This window comes from Ursus maritimus, unplaced genomic scaffold (genome assembly GCF_017311325.1).
Source record: "Ursus maritimus isolate PB19 unplaced genomic scaffold, ASM1731132v1 scaffold_20, whole genome shotgun sequence".
NCBI classification, from domain to species: Eukaryota; Metazoa; Chordata; class Mammalia; order Carnivora; family Ursidae; genus Ursus; species Ursus maritimus.
Window position 1 is genome coordinate 9,787,281 of NW_024424453.1, and position 27,540 is coordinate 9,814,820.

General features: G+C 39.4%; 1 protein-coding gene across 1 annotated transcript in view; it reads left to right on the top strand.

Moving 5' to 3' along the window:
- Positions 1-27,540, top strand: part of PLCH1 (phospholipase C eta 1) — a 234,211-nt gene that overhangs the window by 141,436 nt on the left and 65,235 nt on the right. The window contains exons 3-6 of the mRNA XM_040636649.1: positions 2,906-3,052; positions 5,222-5,465; positions 16,170-16,299; positions 20,406-20,576. Of these exons, the coding sequence (XP_040492583.1) occupies positions 2,906-3,052; positions 5,222-5,465; positions 16,170-16,299; positions 20,406-20,576 (692 nt within the window). The remainder of the gene's footprint in view (positions 1-2,905; positions 3,053-5,221; positions 5,466-16,169; positions 16,300-20,405; positions 20,577-27,540) is intronic.

Consider the following 27,540-nt stretch of genomic DNA (forward strand, 5'->3'; position numbering starts at 1 on the left):
TTTTTTTTTTAATCCCCCCAATTCTTTGCTCAGAAATGTCTAGTGAATCTCTTATGCCAATGGATGAAGATCTTATTCTACCAACGTCCCCAACTTCCTACAGCCCTTGGATCCTTATGTCCCATCATTTTCCTTTTGAGTCATTTTCCCGAAGTTGGAGACCCATCGTTCCCTATCCTCTGAGCATACCTCCACTCTTTCCTGTCCCCAAGCATCCGATACTATGTTATTACCACACTTCTCTGCGTTCTAGCCCACTGTATTCTCCTTTCTCTATGGAATCCCATAGTATTTTTGTCTTTACTTTTGACTTGGCATTTATTTTTAAAGTTTTCAACAATAAAACCATAATACTAGCTACCATTTATAGTGTTTATGATATGCCAGGCACTGTTTTCAGTACTTTACATGAATTGACTCATTCAATCCTCAACAACATTTCAAGATTTTTCTCCTTGTTTTATAGATAAGGAAATGGACACACACAGGGATTAGGTAACTTGCCCAAAGTCATACAGCTAGTTAGGTGGCAGATCTGGAATTCTATCCCAGGCTGTCTAGATTCAGATTCTGTGTTCTTGACCGCTCTAAACTACCATTAATAAATGATTAATAAACAGATGTTTTATTCTCTTAAAGTTAACCTCTTTAAGTCAAAGACAAAGTCTCCTTGTTCTCTGCTTTGTGCCTGGAACAAGGAGTTGCTTTGTGAATATCTGTTTATTGATGTGATCTATCATTATTATATATTTTTAATTATTAATGTTTTTAAGATTTTTATTTTTAAGTTATCTCTACACCCAACATGGGGCTTGAACTTATGACCCTGAGATCAAGAGTCACACGCTCTACCAACTGAGCCAGCCAGGAGCCCTGATGTGACCTATTATTATCAGTGATCAGTCAAGTTCTCAGGTTTTTCTAGGAGTTTCGGCATTGTTGGTTTGACTTGATGATTTTATCTCGATACACTGACACTCTCTGTTCTCCCTCTAATTACTGGTGTGAGATGGTCAGTGTGGCTGCCAAGAATTCAAATCTGGGGCTTTTGTAACCTAAACGAATGATGCTCAGTAGTGGGTGACTACTGATGTGTGTGAAACCGAATCTCAGATTTTGCTCTGTGCTTCGAAGTAAATATTTTAAATTTGTGTGTTTGTTTTCTTAAGCACTATTTTTATGACTTTTGGATATTTGATAGATAAAATGAGAAGGAGCAACCTACACTTCACTTTCCTTGCAATATCAAATCCTAAAACCATACTTAATTTTATGCAGTTCCTCCTTGATTTCTTTGGAGAAGAAAAAGCTCTTTACGCAGGAAAGAGTGAAAGTTGGTTATGTTGAAGTTGCTTTTAGCCAGAACCCTGCACATATAATGTTAAGCTTTAAGATCACGTTATCTCTATTGGTAAAGACAAGATACATAGTCAAAAAAGCTGAAGTCTCATGTTGCTGGAGTTTATTTTCTGTGTTTCTTTTATTTGTTTCTAACAGCATACTGTGTGATAAGATAGGTACTCAAAGCCGGATGTTTCTAGTGCTCTAGTGGTTGTATATGTGCTTGTGTATTGGTTGGTGAAATAAAAGCTATCTCTGGCTAATATAATAAGAAAGTAATTGGAAGAGTATTGAATAACTTGTAGAATCAAGGGCGAAATGTCAGCGTCAAGGATAACTGTAACAACTATGAAATCTTCGGGTGGCCAGGCCGAGTTTTGGCCGTTGAAATGGCTCCGTTCTGTTTCCTTTCCATGCTCAGCTCAGGATTTGTGTTCTTTGGAAGGGAGTCACATTTGCTCTTAGCTTAAGTCATTCAGGTGCCCATTTCTTAGTTGGGATGATTGATAGGCCACCAAAAACCCATGAAATGGGAAAGGAGTATTTCCAGTTACCAAAAAAGGGGAAATAGGCAACACTAACAGATGCCCACTTCTAACAAGGTTCCTCCCAAAGCAGAGGGAATGTAAATGATAGTTTTAACTTGGACAATGAGAGATTTGGACCTTACCTGAATTCAATCACTAAGTTATTCTTCTAGGTGGAAAATCTTAGCAGTTTATTTCATTAATCAACAAATGTTTTATGTTGAATTGTGAAAAAGTTATTTTTTTTCTGATCACATTTAAAAAATGATATTTATTTTCATATTTATTTAAATATTTTGTATTTATTCTATTTTCAAATATACACAAAAATATAATAATTTGAACCCATAAGTAACCATTATCTAACTTCAAAAATTGTTAACATTTTGTCAATCTTGTTTTTGTTGACTGCATTTGAAAGGATTATCATAAGATGTTTTTATAACTGACTATATAAAAATTCAAAAGATTTACTATGAAGTCTGAGAAATGCTTTCTGAACATAAATCCAAGCATCAAATGACCAATCTCATACCAAAAAGTATGTTGCCAGTTAGAACAAAAGATGGCCCTTTGTAACATTAATGCAGTGTTTATCTGGGAGTAGAATTTTATTTCAATCAGGAAGACTTTTTACTGGCTTAAGACTGGTGAATCAGTACCTCAATGACTTTCCAGATTACCTTTCCCAACTTTGTCTTCTGGTCCTTGGAATCTTTGGGGGTGAATCCAAGGTTTTATTTGATAGTAGATTTTCTTTTTTTCTTTTTCTTTAAAGATTTTATTTATGTATTTGACAGAGACACAGCCAGCGAGAGAGGGAACACAAGCAGGCAGAGTGGGAGAGGAAGAAGCAGGCTCCCAGCGGAGCAGGGAGCCTGATGCGGGGCTCGAGCCCAGGACCCTGGGATCACGCCCTAGGCCGAAGGCAGATGCTTAACGACTGAGCCAGCCAGGCGCCCCGACAGTAGATTTTTTGAACATCAGTCTGCATGTGTACTGTGTAACAGCTGAACGTGCTCTAATCTCTTTTGCAGTTGAAAGATGCATGAGTGTGATGCAGTCCGGGACGCAGATGATCAAACTGAAACGTGGGACCAAAGGGCTAGTCCGGCTCTTCTACCTGGATGAGCATCGGACCCGCCTCCGGTGGAGACCCTCTAGGAAGAGTGAGAAGGCAAAAAGTAAGACCAACCTTTGCTTGCCTTGGTACAGTAACACGTGGGTTATATTTGCTGGGCTCTGTGGAAGCTTTAGATCTATGAAACCTTGATATTTTTGTAAGTTTTGGGGTCAGTTGCTAAAGGATGAGGACAGGCTGAATAAGTAATGGCCCTTTTTGCCTTTTTAATTCCTTGGGAACTTCAGTCCATAAAAGTTTTCTTGTCCATGAATCCTGTAAATGTTAATATTTCCCCTGTGGTGGAGACATGATATTTTTTTTAGTCAGGATATGAGGTTTTATAGCCTGAGGCCTTTTATTTATTTATTTTTTTTATAAAAGGTGAAGGATATTATAAATCCAATGGACTTAAAAGTGTATTGCCATATTCTGAGCACAGCTATCTGATTAGTGAGTTAACTTTTAATGATAATCAAGCAAAAGAGCTTTGATCTGACCCCTACTTAAAGTCTCTCTCCCACACTTCGTACATTCAGCACAAAGTTGGTGTTGGGTCCTGTGTAATGGCTCTCGTCTCCTTCCTTCCTGTTGTTATAGGAACCTCCCTGGTCTATGGTCTTTTCACCTTTCTGAGGTCTTCTAACCAATGTTCATTTTGCTAGTTTCTTCTGCTTTTGTCTGTTAAGATGCTTTCATCTTCAAGCAGCAGAAGACTTTGACTAAATTAGACTTACATGAAAAATAAATATATCATGTCACATAACAAGAAACTCAGAGATTGGTAGATCCAGGTGTGGGACATTGAGTCTCTAGCTTGGTTTTCCTCAGGACTCTTGGCTTAGTCCCTTGTGTGTTGGCCTGTAGTCAAGACAGCAGCAACATGGTGCTTCCTTTTTAGGAGAGAGGAACCCCTTTCCAGAATTTTCTCTCAAAGCAGACTGCCCCATGTCTCCTTGGTAAGAGCTGAATTATATTCCCACACCACGTCAATCATAAGAAATAGGAATGGGGCCACCCCAATGGCTTAGACTCACCAAAACTTGCCCTGGGGTGGGCCTTGGCTTGTTTCTCTGTGAATCATGTGGGGAATGAGTAGATACCAGAAGAAAATCATGGTAAAAATTGCCATGAAGGCAGAGTGGAGGAGAAGATGATGTATAGAGGTAATCAATAAGATTGCAACACTTCTGATTCATGCTTAAAAACAAGCAAGCAAACAGATAAAAAAGTACTATTTTAATCTAAAGTAATCATCCCTGCTAGTGCTTCTCTGATCCGAATCTGCAGTGTTGTTCCATCACTTCAGTGATGCTCCTCTCTGGTCTCTTATTCCAGGCTCTCTGTGATCTAGCCTCTACCTACCTTTCCAGATTTCTCTCCCATCACTCTCTATTGAGCTGTCCAGTCTCGCATAAGTGGCCTATTTAACATCCCTGGAGTGGACCTCATGTTTCTGTATTTTATGCTTTTTCTTCTGGGATAGCACCTTATTCCTCTCTACCTCTCTAAGCCCTGCTCGACCTTCACCATCCTAGTGTTCTTTCGGGAAATGCCAATCACATTCAGCTAGCTACTCAGTTACCACCAAATGTTTTTTCCCTTCCGATTTTTAACTGTCGTCTTATGCATAACTCCAAAGTTGGTTCTAGGTCTTTGTATGTTTTCCCCGTGCAAATATGTAAGCTATAAATTTGGTATATTCATAGTCTCCTTCTTACCAGTCTTTTTGCCCTGATGTGTAGATCACTCTTCCTATCATAAATTTCAACATGTCCAGCTCAGTGCCTGGGAAGGCATTGTCCAGGCTGCCCAGGAAATTAAAGTGGTATGTGGAGAAGGTTCCTAGCAGGAGATGATAGGGCTTGCATTTCACATTTGAACTTAATACCACAATTCACAGAGAGTGAATTTGTTCATTTTTTTTTAAGATTTATTTATCTATTTGAGAGAGAGAGGGAGAGTGTGTGCGAGTGTGGGGCGCAGCAGAAGGCAAAACTCTGCGGGCAGAGATTCCCTGCTGAGCGCGGAGCCCACTGCCGGGCTCGATCTTATGACCCCTGAGATCATGACCTGAGCCGAGACCAAGAGTCAGATGCTCAACTGACTGAGCCACCCAGGCGTCCCTGTTGATACTGATTTTTAAAATTTAGAATGATTTTGCTCTTTTTTTCTTAACCCATTATACATGTCTTCACCTGCCACGTAACTGCGTGTTTTACTCTCCTCTCAGTACTTATTGACTCCATTTACAAAGTCACCGAAGGCCGGCAGTCTGAAATATTCCACAGACAAGCTGAAGGGCACTTTGATCCCAGCTGCTGCTTCACCATCTACCATGGCAATCACATGGAGTCTCTGGATCTCATCACCTCCAACCCCGAGGAGGCCCGCACCTGGATCACAGGCCTCAAGTACCTGATGGCTGGCATCAGTGATGAAGATTCCCTTGCCAAGCGGCAGAGGACGCACGACCAATATCCTCCCTAGAATGTTAATTCCGAGCTCTCTGTGTGTGTGTGTGTGTGTGTGTGTGTGTGTGTGTGTATTAGACTGTGTTTTTTTTCCTATAATTTTGAGGCTTAAAGCTGCTTTCCTTTCTTTCTCTTTCTTTACCGCTAGCACCTTTCTGCCCCTCCTCCCTCTCACCCCAAGTACGTGAAAATAGAACATAGAGAAACAAGCTTGCGGGGACTCAGGCGCAGGCTTCTTGGAAGGAGATTGAATTTAGCTCCACAATCTGAGAGGTCTCCAAATGCAGCCTAAAGTCTCCTAAGAGAGATGAGGTAGCTGGGGAGGTGTTTATTTGCATTAGAGAAAATCCTGCTTTGTGATCAAATCAGTTTAGTTTAACAAGTACTTTTTGAGTTCTAATTACATACGAGGTATTAAGCTCCTTCCTTTTTTTTTTTTTTTAATTTTATTTATTTATTTGACACAGATAGCCAGCGAGAGAGGGAACACAAGCAGGGGAAGTGGGAGAGAAAGAAGCAGGCTCCCAGTGGAGGAGCCTGATGTGGGACTCGATCCCAGAATGCTGGGATCACGCCCTGAGCCGAAGGCAGACGCTTAACGACTGCGCCACCCAGGCGTCCCTAAGCTCCTTCCTGCTTTTTCTCTCTCTTTTTAATTTATAGTTTGGAAACTGGTTGATATGGAAGGGGAACTTATTTTTTACTTCATACCATTTACCTTCTCTAACTTGTTCAAGAGACTAGGGACTCATCTGAGTCTCCTTGATGAAGCCCATTCTTGAGGTCTGTAGTACTGACAAGATAAATCATTAACATGCTTGGTCTGAAGGTACCTCTTCTGCAGATATTGAGCTGGTCATGTAACATGGCCTTTCTGGCCTCAGTTTCCTTATCTGTAAAGTGAAGGCGATAGAGTTGTTGACTGCTTTGGTTCCCTTTTTCACTTTTTTTTTTTTTTTAAGATTTTGTTTATTTATTTTTGAGAGAGAAAGAGAGCGCAAGCCGGGGGAGCGGCAGGCAGAGGGGGAAGCAGGCTCCCCGCTGAGCAGGGAGCCTGATGTCAGACTCGATCCCAGGACCCTGGGATCATGACCTGAGCCACCTACGTGCCCCTTTTTTCACATTTTGAATGCTCTTAAAATACATGTGCCTCTGTCTGTGAAGGGAATGGGACTACTTCCTTGCTGTCATTGGAATGGATGCCCTAATTTTTTCCCCCAGAGTAGTGTTAAATTTGTGCTGCTCTAGTTATAATTCCTCACCCAGAGTATTGTTTGAGCGGAGTGGAAATATTCAGCCCATGAAAGGAATTTTGACAGGGTGAAGGTCTGAGCTGATGAGCCATGATGTTTTCATCAATATTCACAGCATGCAGATAAATGCACCTGGGATTCATAAGTGAACAAAACACAAACATAGAGACTAACTTTCTGTGCTTTGTTCTGTTAATTTAATTCTTAACTCCTCAACATTTGGTAAAAAAACAAACAAAAATACTGAATAAAATTTCTTTCTGGTATAAGCCACGGAACCGCACTAACAGGGTCCCGAACTAAAAGAATATTCATTTTCCATGGACAGAAGATGTGAGATGGTGCCGTTCAAGGGTTGGTTAATCAGTGGCTCAGTGATGTCCTCGGAGACCTGGGTCCTGCCAGGCTCAGCCTGTGGGTGTGGTCCTTCAGCGCTGCCCCTTGGTCAGACAGAGGTGTAACTCCTTCGGGTACCAGCTCCAAACACAGCCGGGCTCCGAGGGATCATAGTTTCTTCTCACAAGCCTTTTTTTTTAAGAGCAAAGCAAATTTTTTCAATATAGACCCATTCCTAAAACAGTCTTCAGCAAGAGAAAGCAATGAACATAATTGGAGCTCGGGACTCTTGCACTCTTAGAAACTGAAGTTTTTGATTATGTGGGTTTCATCTATTGATACTGTCGTATTAGAAATTAAATCTGAGAATTAAAAGAAATATTTGTATATTTTAAATTATACTTAAAATTATAATAAACTGACATGTTAACATATTTTTATGAAAACTATTTTCAAAACAAATTAATGAGAAAGAGTAGTGTTGCTTTCCTCTTTTACAAGTCTCTTTAATGTCTGTCTGAATAGAACACATGTATTTTCCTATCTGCTTCTGCATTCAATCTATATGTTGTATTGTTTTGGTGGAAATGCATGAGGAAATTTAGCCTCACACAGATAAATAGTTGGAAAAGGGGGGACCTCATGGTTATGGGGACCCTTTGGATTATACTTTGGGGATGGCTGTACTAAGGCCCATCAAGATTTACCTTCTGCCTCCATTGGAGCACATGGTTCTTGGATACCTGAGCAAAACCGAGGTTCTTCAACAAGGAAGAAGGAAGGAAAATTGTTGTAGGGGCAAGACAATCAATTCTAGAAGTTGCTAACCTCACCTGGTTAACTAGGACAAGTTCAAAATGTTCCAGAGCTTTTAGCCACTTATATAAATGCCTTTCATAAGCCCTGAAGATGACCAGTAAGAGCAATGGACGTATTGTTGTTTTTTCTAAATGGTGGCAAAATTTACCCCTTTATTAGATCTTTCTGGTTACGTGAGAAATGCATGCTCATTGCAGTAAGCCAAAAGAATACAGAGCTGCATAAAGAAAAGATCAATCATCTTTATCCCTGTCTATGAATTTTGCACCATCTCCTGCAAGGTTACTGATGTTAACAATTTGATGCACACCCTTATCTCTCCTGACCCATTTTTGAATTGGGTTGTCTGTTTTTCTGTGGTTGAATTTTAAGAGTTTGGTATATTAATCCCTTATTAGTTACACAATTTGCAAATGTTTTCTTCCAGTCTTTTGGTCTTTTTACCTTATTGATAGTATCCTTGGTGCACAATATTTTTAAATTTTCATGAAGTACAATTTGTTTTTTCTTTTGTCACCTGTGCTTTAATGTCCTACCCAAGAAATCATTGCCAAATCCTATGCTGTGAAGATTTTATTCTGTTTTCTGTTAAGAGTTTTATTGTTTTAGGTCTTACTTTTATGTCCTTGATCTATTTGAATTAATTTTTGTGGATGGTATTAGGTAATGGTCCAACTTCATTCTTTGGCATGTCGATATCCAAGTTTTCCAGGCCCATCAGTGTTTGAAAAGACTGTCTTTTTTTCATAAAATGGTCTTGGCGGCCTTGTCAAAAATCATTTGACCATAGATATGAGGGTTTATTTCTGGGCTATTTTGTCCTATTGGTTTATGTTTGTCTTCACGCTAATACAACACTGTTTTGATTGCTGTAGCTTCAAGATAAGTTTTGAAATCAGGAAGTGTGAGTCTTCCAATTTTGTTCTTTTTGAAGATGCTTTGGCTATTCAGAGTTCCTTGATATTCCATATGAATTTTAGGAAGGATTTTTCTATTTCCGCAGATAACATCATTGGGATTTGGGTAGAAATTGCATTGAATCTGTAGATTGCTTTGGGTAATAATGACATTTTAACTGAATTGTCTTCCAATCCATGAATGTGGATTTCATTTAGTTATGTCTTCTTTAATTTCTTTCAGCAACGTTCTGTAGTTGTCATTGAGCAAGTTTTTGACCTCTTTTATTAATTCCTAAGTATTTTGTTATTTTGATGAGATTGGAAATGGAATTGTTTTTGTAAATTCCTTCTCAGATTGTTAATACTCATATATAGAAATGCAGCCAATTTTTGTGTTGACTTCGTGTCCTGCTACTTTGCTGAATTCACTTATTCTAACAGCTTTTTTTTTTAAAGATTTTATTTATTTATTTGACAGAGAGAGAGACAGCCAATGAGAGAGGGAACACAAGCAGGGGGAGTGGGAGAGGAAGAAGCAGGCTCCCAGCGGAGGAGCCTAATGTGGGACTCGATCCCAGAACGCTGGGATCACTCCCTGAGCCGAAGGCAGACACTTAACGACTGCACCACCCAGGCGCCCGTATTCTAACAGCTTTTTAAAGGAGTCTTTAAGATTTTCTGTATATAAGATCATGTCATCTGCAAACAGATAATTTTACTTCTTTCTAATTTAGATGCCTTTTCCTCCCTCCCTCTCTCTCTCCTTCCCCCCTTTCCTTCCTTCCTCCTTCCCTCCCTTCCTTCCTTCCTTCCTTCCTTCCTTCCTTCCTTCCTTCCTTCCTTCCTTCCTTCGTAATTGCTCTAGCTAAAACTTAGTACTGTGTTGAGTAAACGTGGTGAAAGCTGGCACCCTTGCCTTGTTCCTGATTATAGAGAAAAAGTTTTCAGTCTTTCACTATCGAATATGATATGTACTGTGTTTTTTTTATACGTGGCTTTTATTGTGTGGAGGCAGTTTTCTTTTATTATTGTGTTGAGTGTTTTTATCATAAAAAGGTGTTGAATTTTGTCAGATGCTTTTCTGTATCAGTTGAGGTGATCACGTGGTTTTCTTCTTTCATTATGTTGATGTGGTATAATACACTGATCTGTTCTCATATGTTGAACCATCTGTATATTCCAGGAATAAATCCCACTTGGTCAAAGTGTATAATTCTTTTAATATACTGCTGAATTTTATTTGCAAGTATCTTGTTGAGGCTTTTTGCACTACTTTTTTTTTTTTTAAGATTTTATTTATTTATTTGAGAAAGAGTATGAGAGAGCACAAGCAGGAGTGGGGGCGGGGGGAGAAGCAGAGTGAGAAGCAGACTTGCCACCAAGCAGGGAGCCCATGCGAGGCTTGATTCCAGGACCCTGGGATCATGACATGAGCCAAAGGCAGGCACTTGACTGACTCAGCCACCCAGGCACCCCCCCCTCCTTTTTTTTTTCTTGTGTATCTTTGTCTGGGTTTGGTATCAGGGTAATGCTGGCCTCATAGAATGAGTTAGGAAGTGTTCCCTTTTCAATTTTTTGAGAAGGATTGGTGTTAGTTCTTTTAATGTTTGGTAGAATTCAGTGGAACTATCCAGTTTATCAAATATTGAATTTTCTTTGTTAAGAGATTTTTGGTTACTGATTCAAGCTTCTTACTGGTTATAGATCTATTCACATTTTATTTTCTTTGTGATTTAGTTTCTGGAGGTTTTGTGTTTCTAGGATTTGTCCATTTCATTTAGGTTATCCAGTTTGTTAGCATGCAATTTTTCATAGCACTCTCTTAAAATCCTTTTTATTTCTGTAGAATTGGTAGTAATGTTCTCACTTTTGTTTTTGATTTTAGTAATTTGAATCCTTTCTCTTTTTTTGTTAATCCAGCTAGCTAAAGGTTTGTTAATGTTGTTGATCTTTTCAAAGAACCTACTTTTGGTTTCATTGATTTTTCTCTGTTGTTTTTCTATCTTTATTTCATTGCTCTTTCCTCTAATCTTTCTCATTTTCTTCCTTTTCTGCTGGCTTTGGATTTAGTTTGTCTTCTTTTTTTCTAGTTCTTTAAGTTGTAAAGTTGATGGTTAATTTGAGATCTTTCCTGAATTTTATTTTTAGTCATTATTTTAAAATATTATTTATTTTTTAATCAAAGTATAGTTGACATGCAATGTTATATTAGCCTCAGGTGTATTCTCTTTCTTTTTGTTTGAATGGAAGCATTTATAGCTATAAATTTCCCCTTTAGCACTGCTCTCATTGTATAAGTTTAGTATGTTGTGTTTCATTTTTGTTCATCTTCACGTGTTTTCTAATTTCCTTTATGATTTCTTCTTTGATCCATTGGTTGTTTAAGAGTGTGCTGCTTAATTTCCATAATTTTGTGAATTTTCTAGTTTTCCTTGTTATTAGTTTCTAACTTCATCCCATTGTGGTCAAAGAAGATACTTTGAATGATATCTATGTTTTAAAGTTTGGAGGCTTAATTTATGGCCTAAAATATGATCTATCCTGGAAAATGTTCCATCTGCACTTGAGAAGAATGTGTATGCTGTTTTTGGATAGAGTGTTCTGTTCATGTCTGTTAGGTCTAATTGGTTTATTGTGTTGTTTACATTCTCTGTTCCCTTATCTTCCATCTGGTTGTTCTATCCATATTGCGAGTGGGGTATTGAATTCTCCAGCTATTATGTAGAACTGTCTACATCTCCCTTCAATTCTGTTAGTTTTTGTTGCATATATTTTGATTTGTTATCAGATGTGTCATTGTTATAATTGTTATATCCTTGAACCTTTTATCAATATACGATGTCCCTATTTATCTTTTAAAAACTTTTTTTGATTTAAAGTTTATTTGGTCTGATATTAGAGCCACCTCTGTTCTCTTTTAGTAACTATTTGCGTGGAATATATTTTTCCATCATTTCACTCTCAATCTGTCCACGTTTTTTGGATTTTAATTGAGTCTCTTATAGTTGGGTCTTGTGTTTTTATCCATTCTGCCAATCTCTGTCTTTTGATTGGATAGTTTAATCCATTTACATTTAAAGTACTTACTGATAACGAGGGACTGACTTTTATCATTGTGCTATTTGCTTTCTATATGCCTTATACTTTTTTCCCTTTTGTTTCCTGCATTACTTTTTTTGTTTAGTTGATTTTTTTTTTTTTGTAGAGAAATTTTAAATTACTTTCTCATGTCCTTTTATGTATAATTTATAGCTGTTTTCTTTATGGCTATCGTGGGCATTACATTTAACATCCTAAAGTTACAATATTCTAATATGAATTTACACCAGCTAGGCCAATTGCTTTTTGAATCTGGTTTTGTTTGTCCATGTTTACTGGCAGTAGAAAGTTTTCATGTTTGAATTCACCAGGTTGACAGCAGAGGGATTTCCCGTTCTGAAAATATGCTACCTGGAAAGCAAGTGTACCCTAGAACTGCACAGGGAACAATTTTACAAGAAATATAGAAACAGTAGATGCTTATGTCAGTGAGGAGAGAAAAGGAAAGAGGAAATTAATGAATAATAAAGAAGAAGCTCATGTCAAAAATAGGGAAAGTTATATTGAACCAGGGAACGATTCTCATACAGATTTGTCAGAATTTGATAGGGTTTTAGGTAATATTTTAATAACAGAATAGCATCCTTGATTGGGCATACATTTAATTACATTAGTTGAGGAGAACAGCTTTGGGATGTTCATTATTATTACATTTCAGAGAGTCCTGAAACTTTCAACTGTGAATGAGTACTGAGAATAATGCCTCTTAAGTGGCTGTATGAAACAAATCCATCCAGTGTAACATGTAATTCAAGTTATTTCTGCAATATGGCTGTTTCATGGCAGTAGATGCGGTACTCGTATCTATTATAAGCAATATAGTATCGTGTTTAAGGACTCCGACTAGCATTGCACTACCTGGCATTCAGCCCCAAATCTGCTGTGTACTGTGTAACTTTGGATAGGTCACTTAAACTTTTTTGCCTCAGAGTCTGTCTGTCCCATGATGATGATGTTAATCATAGTGTGTGCCTTATGTAGTTGTGTGAAAAGCAAATGAGTTGATATACAAAGAATGCTTAAAACACTGTTATTAAATACATATTAAGCACTTATAAATAATAGCTACTATTTTTATTGCTAAAGAGAGGTAAGGACTGACAAATTTTTTGCTTTCCTATTCAGATAAAGTCTGAAATCTCAGTGGCTCTAGTCTGCAAGCCTCACCGTTTTTCTCCATCAGTCCGTTATCCTCCATGATTTCCCCACCTTATCTCTTGACCCTGCAAGGGAAATTGTTACCTCTAGAAGACTTTAGGCAGTCCCTTGTGGGTGTTGTGAACGAAGGTATACACACCTTCCCTATGAACCAGGAACCCTGCAACCTGCAGCTGATAGGGCACATCTGGCCTATCACCTTTTTTGTACGTGCTCCTGATCTAGGAATTGGTTTTCAGTGGCTGAGTAAAGTCAGAAGAGGAGGAATATTTGTGAAATTATGAAAATCAGATGAAACTCAAGTTTCAGTGTCCATAAATACAATTTTTTAAAAAGATTTTATTTATTAATTTGACAGAGAGAGACAGGCAGCGAGAGAGGGAACCCAAGCAGGGGGAGTGGGAGAGGAAGAAGCAGGCTCCCAGCGGAGGAGCCCGATGTGGGGCTCGATCCCAGAACGCTGGGATCACACCCTGAGCCGAAGGCAGACGCCTAACGACTGAGCCACCCAGGCACCCCCATAAATACAATTTTATTGGAACATAACCATGCCAATCAATTTCTGTGCTGCCTGTAGCCACTTTCGTGTCACAGGAGCAGAATCGAATAGCTGCCACTAAGACCTAATGGCTTACAAATCCTAAAATATTCACTAGGCCTTTTCCAGAAAAAGTTTGCCCACCCCTGTAGTAAATACTACCATTCAATGTTTTACATTTTCCTGTAGTTTTTGATAGAAAATTCTAGGCCATAACTTGTCATTCAGTTTTGACTCTCCCAGTTTTTCTTTGCAGAATGATAGTTTCTCTTCTTAAACTTATCCTGTATTATGATGTGAATCATTAATTTAGAGCTTTCTTGGGCACTCCTGTCTTAATTATGAAGAATAGCTTTAAGATATCAGAATACTGTTACCTGTAATTGTATCGTATACCATGTGTACTGTTACTGGAAGAGAATGGTTTTTCCTTTCATAGAATCTTAGAGTTGGAAGGGACTTCAAGGTCATCTAGTTGTGTTCACTGACCTTATAGATGAGGAAATGGAAGGCCCAAGAAGTGACATAAGTGACCCTCTGTCACAGGGCCAGGTCAACAAAGAATCAGGACTAGTGTGCATTTCTTGGTCTGATTCTACCTCTTCTCATGTCTTACCAATCCCATATCCCCTAAACCAATTGTCAAGGCCAGCTTGTGTGTTGACACTGAAGACCTTACAGACACAGGCCCACCCTTAGGGTTTGTATCAGCAGAATACTCATACTTAGGGTTTGCTTGTCTTTGCCTCTTTGGAGAGGTCTTTGAGAGGCTTTGGTAAAGAAGTATAAAGGATGAGAATATCATCACTACTGGACTCATTTCATCTCTTCTTTGAACTCTGGCAAAAGACCTAGTTGGGCACAGGGCAGTGTCCACAGGCAAAAGAAATAGACAGGAATGGGCACAGTGTGCCCAGAAAACGGGAAAAATGACATTCAAGTACTTATTAGTAATTGGTCCAATGTTTCACTCTTTTGATTCTTCAGTTATTTTTACCCTCATCCTGGGTCACCTGTTAACTTCCAGGTGTCACGTATAATGAGGTCCTACCTGAACTGTATGAGGAGAAATTGAATTAGGAAAAACTGGGATGGTTATTTTCAAATATCGTAAAGAGAACAAAATGTGAAATGAGGTATTTGCAGTATGAAAATGACCTCTATATAAATTTAGAAGAAATAAGACTTTCTGGTTGTTTTTACTTCCTGAGGTACAGTCTCCCACAACCATACTTTAAATCAAATAAGAAGTATAAGTGCGCTGTGTTACCGCTGGGAGGACTGTTAATATTTTGGCTTTGAAAATCGGTTTGATGTCATCTGCTTAATAAGCAAATATTATCCATTTCCCCTTTTCTCTGACCTTACTGCCATTCTCCCATTTGTTGGTTTTAAACCTATACCTTTCCCTTCCTTTGATTTTCTGGTTTCTTTCCACCACCTGTTTCTTTACTCTTTTTTCCCCTTCAAATTTTGAAGCTCAGTTTGGTTTCCTTTTTTTTTTTTTTAAGATTTTATTTATTAATTTCACAGAGAGAGAAAGAACACGAGCAGGAGGAGCGGGAGGGGGAGAAGCAGGCTGAGCAGGGAGGCTGATGTGGGACTCGGTCCCAGGTCCCCGGGATCATGACCTGAGCGAAGGCAGATACTTCACCGCTGAGCCACCCAGGCGCCCTCAATTTGGTTTTCTAAATATACACGTGAGTCCTGCCTTTTGTAATTTACCCCCAACAGCTATGAATCATCATTAAAAAAAAAAATTTCAGTTCATCCACTGGTTACTGTTTATTCTGCTTCCTTAACTATGTAAAACAACCCAAGAGTCGTTCCCCCTGAGGGCTTTTTAGAACCTCAGTTCACACGATGTAGATCTTCTGTATCTAACCTCAGCTTCATACCCTCAGTCACCTAATATCATACTGGCATTTTGAGGGTGACCTCTAGCATATCAGGCTTGCCCTGGAGTTAGAAGTTTGATATTATTAGGCAAGAACCTTCAAAACTAGTAATAGGAAGATGACCATAGTCTAGAGATAGACCGTCTACATAGGAGACAAAACTTCTAGACCAGGTTGCCAAAATCCTGGATCTCTTCCTGATTTATCCTTAACGAATTCTCCCTTCTCCTCTCGCTTTATATCCTCATCCGAACAATGAGGAGATTGAACTACACAGTCTAAGTTTCCAGCGGTAGGAGTGGGCCAAGAAAAGGGAACAGAAAACATTGTCTAGTGTGGGGTGCTGTGAAGGTAAAAATATACTAAATGAAAGGTCATAGAGGAAGACGATAAGGCCTCAATGTGGTATATTTGGGGTTTCATCACATCATTTTCCCTGACGGACTGGATAAAAATGCGTGAGGTAAAGCAGCTCTCAGGAGAACATGATTTGACTCTCCTTTCAAAGTGAGGGGAACCACGTACAAGTGCCCATTCTCCTGTTGCTTGGGGTCCCTCCTGGCGGCTCAGTCGCCTGTGGATCGCGGGCAGGGCCTCCCCGAAGGAGTTTCTTCTCAAGTTCCATTATTTATGATAAACGTCCTTGTGAGTATTCTGTGAGAGAGCAGTTTTTGAGGAGAAAAGTGTTTTTCCTGACCTTTCTTCACGTGGGTGAAGCAGACCTTTGAGGAAGCTGATAAGAACGGTGACGGCTTACTGAACATTGAAGAGATACACCAGCTGATGCACAAACTAAATGTCAATCTGCCCCGAAGGAAAGTCAGGCAAATGTTTCAGGTACGTTTTCACAGTTGGGTTGGCCTTGCGTAAAACACACGTTGGAGGTTACTGTTGTACTCGGATATTTCAAAGGCTGTTTTGTTTTGTCGAAAGTTGATATTACCTGCTCGGTATTGTTGTATTTTCCTTTGATGGAAAGAGAGGTGTTTTGTTTCATGAAGGAAAAAAAAAAAAGGCTTCCTAAATTTAACACATATCCACAGTTTCACTTCCTAAAATGCTTTTTTACTGTGGCTGTTTTCAGAGAGTAGTTATAAGCACTTCACCTGGCACTTAGATAATGGAGTGAACCCGATCAAGGCCCTTCGAGGGAGTGATAGCATCTCGTGTGCCTGCCTCACAGAGCTCTTGTGAGGCTCAGAATCAGGGCCAGGTAGCCTGAGACAACAGCACTCACTGAAGTCCTCGAGAGGCTCTGCTTCCCTTCAGAGGAGTTTAAGATTTAGAATCCATGATGCTTAGAAGTGCTGTATCACTCCTGCCGTTTAGGGAGCTCTCCAGAAGTTCGTTCAACTGCCTGTTGGTATTAGATGAGATGCTCTTTCCCTGTTGGTCAGCCCTTGAGGAAAATCCTTGGCCCCAAACCTACTCTGGGGCCCCCAGCTGTTGTGATGGTACCTAGTCCTCCATCCAAGGTGCAGAAGTGAGCTCTGTTGAGGGAGTGCAAAGACAATGTTAGATTATTAGTAATTGCCAATATACTGATTTAGGAAGTGCTCTTATTTGGAGAGAAGTCATATGCACAATCCATGTTTTGCAATAATTTTCTTTTTTTAAATTTAAATATTTTATTTATTTATTGGATGGAGAGAGAGTGAGAGCCCAAGCTAGGAGACAGAGGGAGAGGGAGAAGCAGGCTCCCTGTTGGTGCTCAATCCCAAGACCCTGGGATCATGACCCAGGCTGAAGGCAGACATGTAACCAACTAAGCCACTCAGGCGCCCCAATAATTTTCTATTCTAAGTGATTCGGTGATACTTTGTACATGTAAAAATAAGCAGAGGGTGTGATATTTTCTGATGGTTAATGTTTTGTGCTGCTTTTGTTTTCTAACCATTTGTTCTTACAGGCGGTAAGGGCAGAAATGATATGAAGGATAAGTTGCAATGATGAATGGCAGGTGGAGGCTGGTTCCATTCTGTGACCTCTTACCGTGGTCCTGTCCTTGGGAAGCTCTTGGATGGACATGGTTTGCAATGAGGGGGACTTGGTCACATTGCACTGGAGTACAACAGAAGAGAAAAGAAAGAGGAGGAAGGCATATGCATGCTGTAGAAGGAACCCCAGAGATGGAATGAAGGGCTTTGGAAGGGAAATGTATTATCACAAATAGAGCGAACTGTCTTTCAACTGTATGGAAGGGTTTGCTATGTTCCTGGCACTCCCTGTGACACCTCACTTTTGTCCTGTTGTGGGCCCCCCACTCCCAGCTGTTCCTTTCTTCAGAAAATGCTGATTGTACTGAAGAGGTAGCTTCTGACCAAATGAGAGGGGCCAAGCTTAAAGAGGAAGGCAAAGTCTATACCTCCAAAAATAATGATGTGGGGGTACTTTCTGGAAGTGAGATAAGGGGATAACATAGATCCTGATATTTTTTTACTTCTATATTTTTCCCCTTCAGACACCTTTCCTTTCTCATGCACTAAGCATTTTGCAGGGCAAACCACGAAATGCTTATGTCAAATGTCTTAGCATTCGAAGTAAATCATTTAGACAAGTTTTAAGAAAACATTAGGGGTCTCTTTTTCTGACCTTAGGTTTAAAAACTTACCAAGCCAGAAGTGCCGGGATAAGCAGTCGGACTTGTTGGAGAACATTTCCACTGTAGGCCTTGTACCTACCAGGGTTGTGGAAATGCTCTTTGTGGGAGTCATAGGACCAAAGGAACATTCTTCTTCTGGCTGAATCCCTGGTGCAGACATTGAAGCCTTCCTAGAATTTTCTTTGTTTTTTTGTTGCAGAGGAAGATTCAACTAAAAGAAAATTTTTTTTTAAAGATTTTATTTATTTATTTGACAGAGAGAGAGACAGCCAGTGAGAGAGGGAACACAAGCAGGGGAAGTGGGAGAGGAAGAAGCAGGCTTCCAGTGGAGTATGGAGCCCGATGCGGGGCTCGATCCCGGGGACCTGGGATCACGCCCTGAGCCGAAGGCAGATGCTTAACGACTGAGCCACCCAGGCACCCCTCAACTAAAATTTTTTAAAAATAAATCTTTTAAGTTATGGATAGTTACTTTTGAAGTCTCTAGATGCTATTGTTTAAATGTCAGAGTTTTACTGTTCTTAATTGTTTAGGCATTTACAAGGAATTTTTGAAAAATATTTCTTCTCTGTATCTAGGGTTAGATACTTTGAGACAAAGTTATGGCAGAAATTTGAATATTAGACCCAGTTTCTTAAGACACGGTGACTCTACAAACAAGCATCTCACACACCGAAAGTGTGGATCTTCTTCTTTTTTAAAAAAAAAAAAAGATTATTTATTTGAGAGTGAGAGTAGAGTGAGGGAGAGAGAGAGAGAGAGCACGAGTAGGGGGGGAGGGGCAGAGGAAGAGGGAGAAGCAGACTCCCTGCTGAGCGGGGAGCCAGACGTGGGGTTCAATCCCAGGACCCTGGGATCATGACCTGAGCCAAGATAGACACTTAACCAACTGAGCCATGCAGGCGCCCCAAGTGTGGACATTCTCTAGACCATTCTTCTATCTGTAAAAGCACAGAAGGCGATCAGCTCTACAAGGGAACTGTATATGATTTAAATATTGGTTAAAATGTGTGCTCATAATTATCCCAAGGTTAGCAAAGTTTTTATGAACACGGTGACTTTCAAAGCTATATTTAAAACCCCATAACAGTTGAGTATATATATCACAAAACCGTGCAGTTCAAGATGCCATTCATTCCCTGTCAGTTTTGGTTCAGTCACAACTGTGTTCACTTAAAATGAAGATCTTGTAAATGGATGGATTGCTCATTACATATCCCCAACAATTTTAGGGTTTCCTGACAGATTCAGCCAATCAGAAGGAAGATACATGTTGAAAGATTCTTGCTCAGTATTACTAGAAACAAATAATTTCAACTAGAAACAGTCCAGATGGATTTTCCAGACTTCTGTGGGGGGAAACCAAGGAGGTGCCAATGATCCTGACGGCTGTAAGAGCGATATGCTACCTATGCCGGATTAAGAGAGATTCTGTTATGTTTTAAAATTATGTTTGATTGAATTACAGCTGGTTCGAGACTAGTGTTTTCATAATGCGTTAAATACTTTTTCTCTTTTGTTCATGATTCGTCTTGTCCAACATTTCTTTTTCATTGGTTTCTTCAAAAGATCAGCTTTTGGTGTAATTGTTCACCCTTTGATGATATATCTGTTTTCTGTTTCATTGCTTTTTGCTTTTGTTTATAATTTATTTCCTTATATTTTCTTTAGCCTAATTTTTTCTGGCTTTCTGAGTTGAATTATTATCTGTTCTCAGTCTACCTTGCTTTCTCATACCTTGAAAACTTCATTTCCTTCTAATTACTGCTTTAACTTCATCACACAAATTTTAATATGTAGTGCATGTGTTCACTTCTGTGTTTCATTTCCTGTTTAGAAATGTATTATGTTGTCTTCAGACTTTTTTTTAGAGCTTTTTTTGTTGGTTTATAAATTTACTGTGATCAAAGAAAATTTTTTTTTAATGATTTTTTATTATATTATGTTAGTCACCATACAGTACATCCCTGGTTTCTGATGTAAAGCTCGATGATTCATTAGTTGCATATAACACCCAGTGCACCATGCAATACGTGCCCTCCTTACTACCCATCACCAGTCTATCCCATTCCCCCACCCCCCTCCCCTCTGAGGCCCTCAGTTTGTTTCTCAGAGTCCATAGTCCAGAGAAATTGGTTTTTAAAAGGTTGATTCTTTATAACATGAAACGTTTTTTGCGGCCTAATAAATAGTTAACTTAAACTGACCCACGTGTACTTGAAAAGAATGTGTTTACCATTTGTGAAATGTGTTCTAGCCTTTTTATAGTAAATATTATTTCCCAGGACTGAATTTTCTATTTCAAGCTCTCATACTGCCTTGTGTTTTCTCTGCCTTTCAGGAAGCTGATACAGATGAGAATCAGGGAACTCTGACATTTGAAGAATTCTGTGTCTTTTATAAAATGATGTCCCTGAGACGGGACCTTTATTTGTTGCTCTTGAGCTACAGTGACAAGAAAGATCACCTAACTGTGGAAGAGCTGGCTCAGTTTTTGAAGGTGGAGCAAAAGGTATCATTAGACTGTTGAATTGAATGTTTACTTAAAAATACTAATGAGTATGCAGGTTTCTTCTGGTCTTGGATCTAGGTACACTTTATTTTTAGGATAGAGGGGCAAATATCACAATTCCACAAAAAAATCTTATGATTTTATTTATAACACGTTTCTAGCAGCTTTTATGAGGGAGTGATAAATTGAGCACTCACATAATTTTTTAACTTCAATACATTTTTAACAAATACAAATAATTTTTTCACTTGAATATGGATATGCACATTTTTCTATAAAGTAATGGATGTTAACTCATGTGTTTCATTTTAGATATAATTGCTATGTTTTCTTTATACTAATAATATAGGTAGGTGTTTGTTAACTATGACATAATTCTTTTTTTTTTTTAAGATTTTATTTATTTGTTCGACAGAGATAGAGACAGCCAGAGAGAGAGGGAACACAAGCAGGGGGAGTGGGAAAGGAAGAAGCAGGCTCATAGCGGAGGAGCCTGATGTGGGGCTCGATCCCATAATGCCGGGATCACGCCCTGAGCCGAAGGCAGACGCTTAACCGCTGTGCCACCCAGGCGCCCCAACTATGACATAATTCTTAACTAACAATATAGTAGTAATTCATTGATAATTCTGATAGGAAATTGACATTGGATTATATCAGAAGATTAAGTAAATTAAATCCTGATTAGCAAAGAGAACCCCTAAATATCTTTAAAATAAGAACTTTTTAAAGAAAAAAGATTTTATTTATTGATTTGAGAGAGAGAGTGAGAGAGAGAGAGAGTGAGAGAGAGAGTAGAGGGAGGAGCAGAGGGAGAGGGAGAGCAGGGAGCCCGATGAGGGGCTCGATCCTAGGACTCCGAGATCATGACCTGAGCCAAAGGCAGACACTTAATCGGCTGAGCCACCCAGGTGTCCCATAAAATAAGAACTTTTTAATTTTAGTACTATGTAGTCTGAATTGTGGTCCACAAGGCTAGTCTTCTCATACTTACTTTTTTTATGTTGTCTTAAATTCTGTTTCTCACTTATGTAGAATAAATGAATTTTTTTGTTTTTTAAGCTTTATTGAATTATATTTGACTAAAATTGTATATGTTTAAGGTGTACAATGTGAGGTTTTGATATAATGTATACATTGTAAAATGATTACTACAATCAAGCTAACTAACGTCCATCACCTCACATAGTTATGATCGACTCTCTTAGCAAATTTCAAATATATAATCTAGTATTATTAACTATGGTCACTGTGCTGTACATTAGATCTCCAGAGTTTATTCATCCTGCATAACTAACCTTTGCACTCTTTGACCAACATCGTCCCCTTCCCCCCAAGTCCATGGCAACCAACACTCTACTCTGCTTTCGTGATTTTGACTTTTTAATTTTTATTTTATTTTTTTATTTTTTAAGTTTTTATTTATTTATTAGAGAGAGCTAGAGAGAGAGCACAAGCAGGGGAAGTGGCAGGCTGGGGGAGAAGCAGGCTCCCTGCTCAATCCCAGGGCCCTGAGATCATGACCTGACCTGAAGGCAGACGCTTAACTGACTGAGCCACCCAGGCGCCCCTATGATTTTGACTTTTTTAGATTCCACTTTATCAGTGAGATCCTATCGCATTTGTCTTTCTTTGTCATTTCACGTAGCATAATTTCCTCTGGGTTTTAAAGATGTCACGAATGGCAGGAACGATTTAATCAATCATGCCTACATGATGGGACCTCTCCCAAAGCCCCTATACCATGAGCTTTGGAGAGCTTCTGTGTTGGTGAAGCCGCACGGACGTGCTGGAAAGGGGAAGGGGTGTACCCTGAGAGGGTGGAAGCTCTGAATACCTTCCCACATACCTGCCCTATGCATTTCTTCATTTGGCTGTTCGTGAGTTGTATACTTTATAGTAAACCAGTCCTAGTAAATAAAGTACTTTTCTGAATTCTGTGAATCAGTCTAGTGAATTATGGGAACCGACAGTGGCTTTCTCCTTGACTAAACTCTAGGCAGGCTCTCTTGAGTCCTTTTTTGACTAGGCCCTGTCGTTGGACCTTGTCCTCAAGAGTCCAGCTGTAGCAAGAATCCTGCTAAGGCTCTTTAACCAAAACCCACATCTTTGATACGTGATCACCTTGATATCTGATACAATTCCTTATCTTTCACCATCTTCTAGGGGATCTGATCACTTTTTTCCTTCAGCAAGAACCCTGTTAGGTAGGTTTAGCCAGAATCCCCTCTTACCCCCGATGTTTCCTCTGCTGACCGCTACCCTGCTCCTTGGGTATAAATCCCCCTCGTTCACCCTGTATTTGGAACTGAACCAGTACTATATACTGAGTTCCTTTTCCTCCATTGTAATAGCTACTGATTAAAATATGTCTTTACTGCTTTAAATACTATCTAGGTCTGTTTTTTTCTTTTTTAAAGCTTTTATAAAGAGAGATATGGGGGGGAACGCACACATACACACATGTGCAAAGTAGGGGGAGGGGCAGAGGGAGAATCTCAAGCAAACTCCCTGCTGAGTGAGGAGCCTGCCAGTTGGGCTGGATCTCAGGACCCAGGAGATCATGACCTGAGCCGAAACGAAGGGTCAGACCCTCAACTGACTGAACCACCCAGGTTCCCCCTGTTCTATTTTTTCTTTGACAGAACCCCCAAATTTGTAGTGGGTCAAGCAGAATGGGCTTAGCCTGAACACTTCATTTGCGGTTAGATCTGAGGTGGAGCAGTCTATGGGGTTGAACACTTAACTTGTGGGGTCTAATGCTAACTCCACATAGTTAGTGTCAGAAGTAAATTGCCCTGATGGCAACATCCAGTGAGTGTTGGAGAATCGAAAACTTGGTTGGTGTCAGAAAAAGATACACTAGATTTGGTAATGATTTACTCTATCCCATTCCACAATCACATACATTTTAGGAATAATCTGAATAAATTCAGATTTAATAAATTTTGGTGTTGCTTTCTTAAGGATTAAGTGATAGCAAAATGTTTCTATCAAAATCAATTTTCATTCATCAACTTTTCTATCAAAAGTTATTTTCATTAGTTTGCTAATTTGGCAAAGGCAGAGATTCTACATAAACAAAGTTAGCTGTAGCACAGGTGGAACATGGGGATGGAGTAATAGAAGAATCCTCCCCCCCCCAGAAAATATGCCCTAATACACACATCTCTTGTCCTCTGTTTTCTGCTTTTGTAACTACTTTTCCACTCTCAGCTGGAGAACTGCTCTAATACTGTAGAAAGAGTATTAGACCTGGAGCCCAGAAGACCTACATTCCATACCCTACAGGCTCTATTGGCTGGAGAATCTTGGGCAGGTCATTCATTATTGTTTCTGAGCCTTCGTTTCCTAATCTATAAAAGGGAGCTGATATCTACCTTTCTTATCTCACAGTGTCAAATCAAACATTGATTGTAATGATGAATGTGAAGTCCGTTTGACATAGATACTCAGAAGCACAGCAATGTGACAAATTAAAATTACAATATTTGAAACTACTGACTTCAAATTCATTTGGCCAAGTGGAATTAACCCAGTCCATTTGAATAGCAGTAGTGAATGTCACTTGCTAAGGGGCATGTGTTTCTTCTCTCTTTTTGGTTATATTGATATTCAACCAGTAAATTTTTGTTAGGGAAAACAGAAGCCAGTGTTCTATGACATCTGCCCCTGGCAGACGATTACCTGTATCCAGTTTAATTTTCTAAATTAGCTTGAAGCTACATATGGGCATAATCTGAAAGAAATTTTACAAAAATTATCATAAATCGAGACACATAAGCCATAAGGAAAATATTAATGTCTCGAATCTTTTAAGTTTCTGTGTGGTCCAATTTATCAAGCACCATAAAATGAATGTCTAACACAAACTAGGAAAATATTTGTAACATATAAAGAGAGAAACAGTGAAATTCCTTACTATGGAAAGTGCTATCATAGACTACTGAGAAAAAAAAATGAATACCCAATAGAAACATGGGCAAAACATTGGAAACATAAAAAATTTCATAAAAAGTCAATAAGCCTATTGAAAAGTTCACCTTTCATTAGAAATTCAAATATATGAAATAAAATGAAAAGACCGTTTTTTTACCCACCAAATCAGTAAAGGTAAAAAAAAAATATCACACATCATGTCCGTTTCTTATGTTTCCAGTGAAGTTGTGGAATGGTATAATCTTTCTTTAGGGCAGTTTAATTATCAAAGTTTATATAATTTATAAAACTTCGACTGATTTGTTTAACTTTTATAGTCCATTCTAGGGAAATAATTGTCTACATTAAAAAAAAGGATGTAAAGCTGTCCATTTCAGCATTCTTTAAGACAGAGAAAAATTGGGCACCATCTAAATGTGTCGCAAGAGAGCCTTAGTTAAGAGTTTCGTGGGATTTTGAGTTTTAAAACAGGATTTTCAGAATGGAACAAATTGGAGGCCATTTGACGATTCATATGGCAGTAATTCGTTTGTTTCTGATGGCATAAGAGTGGTGTAGACACCAGAGTATTCAACTTTTACAGATTTACCGCAGTTGTGAAATAAAACATCATTGCTGGTCACATATGTTGTCAAAGATTATGTGAAATCAAATATTGGCCCACGGGTCAGATTTTTATTTCATTGAAGCTCTCTGAAACCTGAATCAATACCTTTGACAGGTCCAACTGCTGTTTGATTAGGTCTTTCATTTTTGAAACATGGATGTGCAAGGGGAAATTCTGTCTTTTATATCCATGAAGAAGTGCCAGTTAGGAAGAAACCAGCTGGCTGACCTTTCTCTTTCATGGCTTCCTTGCAACCACAAATAAAGATCACCGACATCCACAAGTCTGTGATTCCAAAGTACCAGGTCGGGTTGAGGTGTTTGGTTTCATTTGTTCCCCCTGTGTTTGCCAAAATGCAATCTACGTCTCCTCCAGATTTACTATCCATTTGCTGACACTGGGGCGGAATGTGTTTTGTGTTCAATGCTTTTCAGAGTTTTGGTTCAGGAGCGATAATTGGATTTCATTCCCCCGTGCCCCTGACAGCCTTTCTTAACAAGCCTCTACTTTCTTCCTATCCTTTTGTTTTTTGTGGGTCGAGGAGAGAGGAAGTGAAGGCAGGACGACTGAAGCATCCTTGCCGCCTGAAAAACCACCTAGCTGTTTACTGAGTGCAAAGGCCACACCTCCGTGGATAAATCAAAAGCCGATTTCTCTTTATGCAGCACTTTCATCCGAAATATGCGTATGGATGGTTAATTCCAGGGGAATTTTCAGAGCTTTACTGATCTCATGCAAGAGGGCCCTCTTCTTATTGTTACTGTGCTGATCTGACATAGATCTATGCATTATCTCACTCTGGTGCTTCTAACAGTTACCCCTTTTGTGTCTTTATTCTTTCTGCTAAAATAGTCCCTTGATTATTCTGATCCAATTACCAGTGTCCCTTATGCCATCTCCGTTCATTATCCTTTACTGAATCCAGAATGATTTGGTGAGAGTCATGGTCATTCTAACCTTATCTCTCCATGAGAAATAATGATAACACTTCTTCGTTTATAACTACCCCTTTTGGTGCCAGTGTGCCTTTATCTTTTTTTTTTTTTTAAGATTTTATTTATTTATTCGACAGAGACAGAGACAGCCAGCGAGAGAGGGAACACAAGCAGGGGGAGTGGGAGAGGAAGAAGCAGGCTCACAGCGGAGGAGCCTGATGTGGGGCTCGATCCCACAACGCCGGGATCACGCCCTGAGCCGAAGGCAGGTGCTTAACCACTGTGCCACCCAGGCGCCCCCCTTTTTTTTTTTAAAGCATTTTCCTCATCATAAAAGCATTCCTTTAAGAGTCCTTCCTGAGTTTCTGTTTCATTTACTTAATTATTCACAGTTAAAGCAATTGAGAGAGGTTTCAGAGTAATTATGTCTTGTAATATTTTTGCTGCCTTGAATATAGTTCCCAAATGACTTTTTCTGTGAAATAGTCATACATTCAAATGCTTTGAAATTTGTGGTTGAATTTTAGGATGAGTTAGAGGTAGCTAGTTTGGGGAGGTAAATTGTTTCTTATTCAGTTGAAAACTGAAGGACCATTCATTTAGAGATGTTCCTCCAGTCCCTTCTGAAATTACCACAAGATACAGGAAAGACTTTTTGCTTCTGTGTAAAACTACAAGGACAAAGTGTACAGGTGAGGAGACAGGAACAAGTTGTCTGATCTAAAGGATCAAATTTGTCTGTCTAAAAGAGACCCCAGAGCAGTGAAATTCAAGCCCACAGAGCAGGAAACACGAAGCAACTTCATTCACCCAGGAGAACCCCAGAAAAGCTTGAGAATGGAAGTCACATGATGCTCTTGAAAATAGGAGATGAGGAGGGGTGACAAACACGAGCATTGGTTGGCAGTGGGCTTCTGGATCCTCTCTCCTACCTCTTGCAGCAGGGCAACTATCCCTCCTCCAACCTGACATAACAGTGAAAGTCAGAACTGGAGAAGGATGGCTCAGAAGGGTCTAGCCTGAGGCCTCTCAGGCACCCCGAGTACTAGACACGTGGGGATTGTGGTAGATGGTCTGTGAAGATGGCTGCAGGAATTCCCCCATTCCTGTGTGGGTGCCCCTTGTTAATGTGACTTTCCTTCTCTTCCCGCCAAGGAGTGGACTCTATTTTCCTGCCCCTTGAATCTGGGCTGGCTTCGGAATTTGGTTTGACTAATAGATTGTGGCAGAAATGATGAACCAGGAACCTCTGGGAGCCATGATTTTTCCACTCTTGTCCTGTGGCGGGACTCTGCGACTACCACATGAGGAAACCGGGCTAGTGTTTTTGAGGATAAAAGACTCCTCAGAGAAAGAGGCCCAGGACCAACAGCCAGCACCAACCACAGGAATGGGAGTGAGGCCATCTTAGACCACTGTACTGTAGTCAGGGGACTGGGTACCTGTAGTCACTTAAATAACCCCTAGGTGAGAACAGCAAAAT